Source organism: Nilaparvata lugens, chromosome X (genome assembly GCF_014356525.2).
Source record: "Nilaparvata lugens isolate BPH chromosome X, ASM1435652v1, whole genome shotgun sequence".
Taxonomy (NCBI): Eukaryota; Metazoa; Arthropoda; class Insecta; order Hemiptera; family Delphacidae; genus Nilaparvata; species Nilaparvata lugens.
In genome coordinates, this window is record NC_052518.1 from 42,330,562 (window position 1) to 42,338,174 (window position 7,613).

At 36.8% G+C, this 7,613-nt stretch overlaps 1 protein-coding gene across 1 annotated transcript; it reads left to right on the forward strand.

Moving 5' to 3' along the window:
* Positions 1 to 12: 12 nt before the first annotated feature.
* On the forward strand, positions 13 to 4,622 carry LOC111050201. The gene is made up of 3 exons (XM_039441936.1): positions 13 to 797; positions 1,502 to 1,783; positions 4,560 to 4,622. Exons 1-3 carry the CDS (start codon positions 459 to 461, stop codon positions 4,620 to 4,622), a joined length of 684 nt encoding a protein of 227 aa, XP_039297870.1. The 5' UTR covers positions 13 to 458.
* Positions 4,623 to 7,613: the final 2,991 nt, after the last annotated feature.

Sequence of the window (7,613 nt, forward strand, 5' to 3'; positions counted from 1 at the left end):
CAATATTGTAAATAAATGAAATGCAACAACTTTGCTACAGTTAAAATATTAAAATGTCATATTGATGATAGAAAACGCTGACAAGATTCATGTTTGAAAAATGAGATGCTCTTACTTTGATGTTGAAGGATCTAACATTGATTAACGAAATTAGAATCATGGGTTTTATTGGAGATTTATAGCAATGTCTCATGCTAAGTTCCAGACGAGATTTTTTTTTTTCGTCTTCTAACACATGGATGCTTTTCGAAAAATGATCGTGTGTGGCATACTTACAATCTGATAACGATCTGAGAGCACGTGTTGTTGTTGGGGAGAAATTCGAATTTTTTTCGCCTTGTGCCACGCTCTCGCTCGCACGTGTCTGGAACAGAGAGAGAAACGAATGCTATATAAACACGTGCGATGAGAGGAAAATTACCATTTACATCAGAGACAGCAGAGAGTAAGCATACGAGATGAGTTCACCCTCGTTCATCCTCCCAGACAGCCCGCCTTCGCAGCAGGTCCTGAACTACTGGCAGCGCAGAGCTGCCGAGAGCTGCGCCAGCTCTTCAGCTGCGGCCGCCTCAGCTCCTGCCTCCACTGCACCACACCGTTCGACATCGCCAGGGGGTGAGATGGTGATTGGAGACAGCCCCGTGCAACGCCTGCGTCCGCCAGCTACGTGGGCTCCGCGCCGTGCTGTGCTGACGACGCTGTCCAACAATATTAGGGAGAGACAAGCGAAGAGGAAACTCGAGTTTGAGGAGGGCGAAGTGAGCGGTGAAGAGGATAGTCTGCTCCCTCAATCAAAGGTTAGTTTCAACAAATATTATTATTAACTTGTGTATGCACAGATTTTTTTTTTCTGTGATTGATAAAAAATCTGTGCACATACGAGTCTTTGATTATTTGATATGAATATTATTTGATCTGAATATTATTTGAACTGATTAGAATGCAAGCAATATTTCCTCGAACTGATTAGAAATGGTATTATGAGATATTATCGTTTGAAGTATTCAATCATGCATAAATATTATTTGAAGTGCTTGGAATGTAAAGGAAATTACGAACTGAATTGATGCTAAGGAAATATTATTTGAACTGCTTAGATATTATTTAAAGTATTCAATCATACATAAATGTTATTTGAAGTGCTTGGAATGTAAAGGAAATTACGAACTGAATTGATGCTAAGGAAATATTATTTGAACTGCTTAGATATTATTTAAAGTATTCAATCATACATAAATATTATTTGAACTGCTTAGATATTGTTAAAAGTATTCAATCATACATAAATGTTATTTGAAGTGCTTGGAATGTAAAGGAAATTACGAACTGAATTGATGCTAAGGAAATATTATTTGAACTGCTTAGATATTGTTAAAAGTATTCAATCATGCAACAATGATATTTCAATAACTGATATTACTCACTTTATGCAGAGAATTCGATGATAATCTGATGTAGAGATCTGAAACAAATAAGACACTAATCAAATATTTTTCAACAGAAACGTATGCCGGAGCAGGAGGACTCCTCCCTCGTCCCCCTGATAAAGGAGGCTGAAATGGGGTTTGTTGAACTTATCAACAAACCGGTGAGCAAGCCGTGGGTCCCCTTACGAGAGTTGGAGGAGGACCACCCCTACCGAATCGTGAGCGCGAGGGAGCACACTAATCAGCACGGACGCCGGATAATTTTGAAAATCATCAATGCAGGAAGCAAATGTGAGGTGTATCTACCTCAAAGATTTGCTTCCTGCATTGATGCAGCAAAAATTCGTGAATTTAATGTAACATGCAAAAATTATGTTTTGGTAGTTACGCATAAGTGCCCAAATTGGACAGATATAAAAATTGTTAAAGCATAACAATTTTTATATCTGTATACAATTTGGACACTTGTGTGTAACAAATTGTATATATATATATATGTATGTGACTAGTTCAATAAAATAAGTGTACATTTGATAAAAAATTGTTTTCAATTCTTACCTGTTGTTGTTGTTGTTGATAAGTTTGTTATGAATATCACACAGAAGAAATGGTTCAGCTGCTCTGTTGTGAATGATAATTTAAATAAGGTGAGCAGGTCTTTTATAGTTTGTTGTGAGCATGCTCAGTAGAGTTACCGCTAGAGGCAGACAGCTGTGCAGGCAAGCGCTGCCAGCTTCTCGCGCCCCTCCTTCTTGTGCTCCCACAGATGTGGGTGGTCCGCCATCATTTCTTCCCTTTTCAAATCACATTCACCTTTTCAGATTTGAAATAATATTCTTATCATTCAAGCAATGTATCACTTCAATCTGAGAGTATAGCATTAGATGTAGAAATATGAATTCACTTCCAACTCATTGGTTGAACATTAAACCAAATCAAGTTGATGTATTGATTAATTAATTAACCTCAGTTAATGTTCAACCATTGAGTTGAAAGGTAATGAAAAATGGTATGTAGGAGAAAAAAGCAGAGTTTGAGAAAAAAGCAGAGTTCGAGGAAACGGGGTAAAGGAATCTTGAGTTCAGCGGCGAGAGTTTTTAAAGGTTTGGCAGGTAATGTAACATCAACTATTCTAAATAAGGTAATTGATAACCTTGGAGAAGAATATCATATTCCCGGATACGAGTGGTGTGGCCCGGGCACCAAGGTTAATGAAAGGTTGAAGAGAGGTGATCAAGGCATAAATTCGTTAGATAAAGCTTGCAAGGCGCACGATATAGCCTATACTCAAAATAGTGATAATAAAACTCGAGCGGTAGCTGACAGGGCTCTAGCGAACGCTGCATGGGACATTTTCAAAAATCCTCAAACACCTCTTGCCGAGAAAGCACTTAGCTATCTTGTTACAAACGTTATGAAAGCTAAAGCGGCATTTGGTGGGACTTTGAGAAAGAAGAAGAAGAAGAAGGGGGAGAGGAGAAGTTATAGTAACGATATTAGACGCAAAGCTATAGCTCAGTTGAAAAAGCATATTGCAGGAAAAGGATATTTTTTGAAGCCTTTTCCTAAAAGTGGTGGTAGACTTCTAGCCCCACCCCCGCCAGCATCATATGGAGTGAGTTTATTCCCTCAAGTTAAGAAACGTAGAACAACAGCGAAGAAGAGTAGGAAGAAGAAGAAGAAGAAGAAGACATGAATATTGAAGGAGAATTGAGTAATTATGATTTGATTGATTGGTCGAAATTATTACAGATTCGGTTAAGAGGTATATATATGCTAGATGCATTACCCAAAAAAATTCTAAAAAACGAGAATGCCATTGTGAATTTAGCAAGGGAAAGCGAGGATGGTACACACTGGGTAGCATATAAGAAAATTGGTTCTAATGTTTGGTATTTTGATCCAATTGGAAATTTACAACCTCCATACGAATTGGACAAATATTGGAAAAAAGAAAATGGAGTAAATATATTTTATAATGTAGAGCATATGCAACCATTAAATAGCGATTTTTGTGGTCATCTTACATTATTGTTTCTTGCAAATCAGTTGTAATTAAGTGATTGTGGTGAACACACAAGATGGTGGTTATTACATTACGATCTAACACAAGTGATCTCTATGAACATTTACAAGAAGTTATAGAATTGGATAAAAATCGTGAATGGGAAATTGGATTGATTAATTTTTCCAGTTACAATAGTATTGCAAACATTAACAAAGGAACAAATTCCAGCTTCAAATATGGTGATAGATTAATCGAGTTGGATACTGGTGCATATGAAGTTGAGGATATTATAAAATCTTTAAAGAATAAATTGAATATTGATGACAAGAAGAATAAACTTATTATACGTGCAAACGTAAATACTATGAAGATTGAAATTCATTCTGATAAAGCCATTGATTTAACACGTTCTGATTCGATTGCTAAGATACTTGGTTTTGATAATGTTGTTTTGCAGCCAAATAAATGGCATTATTCCAAACATTTGGTTAACATAACAAGCGTTGACAGTATTCTTGTTGAGTGTAATTTAGCTTGCGGCAGTTACTCTGAGGGAAAACAAAAACATATAATCTACGAATTTTTACCAAAGGTTCCTAGCGGTTATTTAATAAACGAAGTACCATCACCGATTATTTATGTACCTTTGAATACGCATCGAATTCAAACTATTAATGTAAAGGTAACGGACCAGAACGGATCGTTTATTGATTTCCGTGGAGATACAATTACAATTAGGTTGCACATACGTGAAAAGTAATGGGTTATCTTATTTTCAACCCACGTTCGAATAAGACCAATCAAGTCATTAGAGAAAGGAACGCGATAGCGACAACACCTAAAAACAAACGTGCTTTGTCGGCTAAAAGCGCGAGAATATTAGAAAAGTTGGGTTTTATAGTCGATTGGCGACATGTTAGGCGGGGGAGCGGCGGCAATTAGTGAAATACTGGATGTGGAGACAGACCTTCAGTTTTATAATGATATTACTAAATTCCAATTTCACACTCATACAGTTTATTCGGGACAGGAAATAAAAAACTCTGACGAGGCACGTATTGGCATAAATTCTTTAGATGTCTATTCTTTACCTTGTAAATCATTCATATTGATTGAGGGAACAGTTAACTGTACAAAACCGGGAAAAGACCCAGCCGATACACCAGTTGCAGCAGGGTATAAATTAAGCAGTAACGTAATCGGTAACCTTTTTGACGAAATACGATATGAATTAGCAGGTCAGCAAATTTCTAAATCAAGATTGATTGGATTAACATCCACAATTAAAGCTATATTGGTGAAAAATACTCTCGATAAAAACACATATCACTTGGCTGGTTTTGACAGAGCAGGATATGAGCTAACGGATAATACATTCACTTTCTGTGTTCCGCTGAAATTAATCCTCCCGTTTTTTGAAGATTTTCAAAGAATAATTTTAAATTTGAAACAGGAACTCGTCTTATTGAGGTCACCAACAGATCTAAATTGTGTTGAGTCTCAAAGCGGAACAAACGTTAGTGTGAAAATTACAAAACTGCAATGGCGCATGCCCTACATAACTTTAGAAGATCATGTAAGACTGAAATTTTTGAGACTGCTCGATGCTGACACTCCACTGAAATTAGGTTTCCGCCATTGGGAAATTTGTGAATTACCAAATTTGCAAAATTCACTTAACCATTCTTGGGCGGTTCGTACCACATCGAGTTTTGATAGTCCAAAATACGTTATAATTGCATTTCAAACTGATCGTAAGAATAAAATAAATAAATCAATATCTAATTTCGATAGCTGCGGTATTTACAATGTTAAAGTATATTTGAACAGTGAGTATTATCCATATGAAAATCTGCTAGGTAAGAAGGAGGTTTTATACCGCATGTTCTTGGATTTCGCACCCTCGTATTATAATCATTCAATCAATAGTGAACTCGGAACAGAAATCGATTTTAAAACATTTTGTGAATCAACACCACTGATTGTTGTAGATTGTTCACACCAACCAAGTCATTTGAAATCATCGACAGATGTTCGTATTGAAATGGAATTTAAAAGTGCAGTACCTGCAAATACTTCCGCGTATTGCGTTTTAATTAGCGATCGTGTGATGGAATACACACCTCTCACGAGTATGGTGAAAGAAGTTCAGTAATTTGTTGATAGAGTGCATCACTGCAGGTTATATAAGGTGTGTACTGCGACAAATGTAAGCCATTATCAGTTTCACCTTTGAACAGCCAACATGTCCTATTCTTTGTGTTCTGATATTTTGGATAAGCCGCAAACTCGCTCTATTGGTATTCAGTGCGATCTTGATAGTTTCTATTATGAAGCAAGGTGCAGTACGCCGAAGCCGCTGGAGGTGGAGGAGGAGGAGGGGAGAGACGCAGGATTACCGAAGCCGCTGCAGGTGGGGGAGGACAAAGGAGGATTTGAGGAACCCCCCGCCGCGCCCGCCGCCCCCGCCGCCGCCGCTGAGGGGAGAGACAAAGCCTACGAAGAGAAAGAAGGTCAAGCGACTGCTAAAATTGCTACGGTTGATCTTCACTGGTTTAAACAAGATTGTAATCAAATTATTGTGAAAGAACTTGCCATAATTGATCAGTTTAATAATTATATTGTGTTCCATTTCAAATCGCCATTTGCAAAGACAGAATTGAGTGCAAAATTGTATAACGATGCAACATGGTTAGAACGTCACTATCATAAAATAAAATGGGAAGATGGAGATTTAGAATACAATGAGTCATTAATACGTGATTACCTTGCAGCTTATGAGAAAATTTTCACAAAAGGAACTGAGAAAGCAAAGTTTTTAAGAAGATTGCATAGCAACGTACAATGCATACCAGAGGATTTTCCAAAACCTGATTTCAGCTTTTTCACTAGTTCATGGTGTTATGCTGCATGCAACATTCATAAAAATAATCCACATTCTCGCTGTGCGTTATTCTCTGCCCAGCATTATAATTCTTTGTTGTTTAAAAATATGTATCAAACAAATAATTTCTTGTGCGAAAACAATCGAATGCAAAGTATGAAAATGGCTCCGATGTACACAAATTCACAGAAAAGAAACTTTGCTCGTTATGGATTCTTCTACAACGGAAAGGATCTACAGTGTGTTTATTGCCAGCATGCATTGAGACTGCATAAAGTGCGTACATGTTGTCTATTGTCAATTGATGAAGAAAGACCGCTTAATTACTCTATAATAGTTCCTGCCTACACCTAGTTTTCTTCATTCGCTCAACATCATGGATCCGAGAAAGTGGTTGGCTCCCGACAACGAATTGGAAGTGAGGTTAAAAAACTGTATTGATTGGTACGATGAGTGTGAAAGTGCAATTAGGAAATCAACTCCTGAAAATTATAGTTTGGCGAAGCAATTGAAAGACATTTTTCTAAGCACGGTGAATTTAAATGATATAAGAGACTATCTATGTTATTATCGTCCTCATAATTTATGTATAGATAAGCTAATTAGAATTGAAGATGAAGTTATGTGTTGTTGTAGTGAAATGTGTAAATAAACGTTTTCTGCCTTCAAACGATTTTTCATTCCGATATCCCATTCACGTTTTTTAGTTTAGTTGCTGCTTAGAGCTAGAGCAGACACCACGTGTGTGGTAATCTTTAGTGCACGTGCGCCTATAACACGTGCATCTCATTAATTTAGAGCTAGAGCAGACAGCACGTGTGGGGTAATCTTTAGTGCACGTGCATATCATCAATTTAGAATTCTTTCCCCCTCATTCGACTCACGTCAAACATCTGCAAGATGCAGTGTTATGGTTTTTCAAAATTCAAAAAATTATCTCGTCTCTTGATGTCAATTTCATTTAATGAATTTGATTCAATTGCGAAGAATATTAAATTTTCAACAGGATGTCAAGATGTTGATTTACCGTTAACAAAAACAGAAAATGTACACTTTTCGATTCTATCTGAGATTTTCGAACTGCTCAATATTCTAGACAGCGGTCATCTACATTATGATTGTACAAATGATTCGTCATTATCTGTTGTTAAAAATTCCGATGAACTTTGGAAATGCTTGTACGATATTGCAGATAAAAAATGTAAAAGAACGTAGAGATTTATAGCATTAGATGAGAGAGAATTTCTCAATTCAATTAGATATAGAGAGAGTCATTGACCTCACTTTAATATGG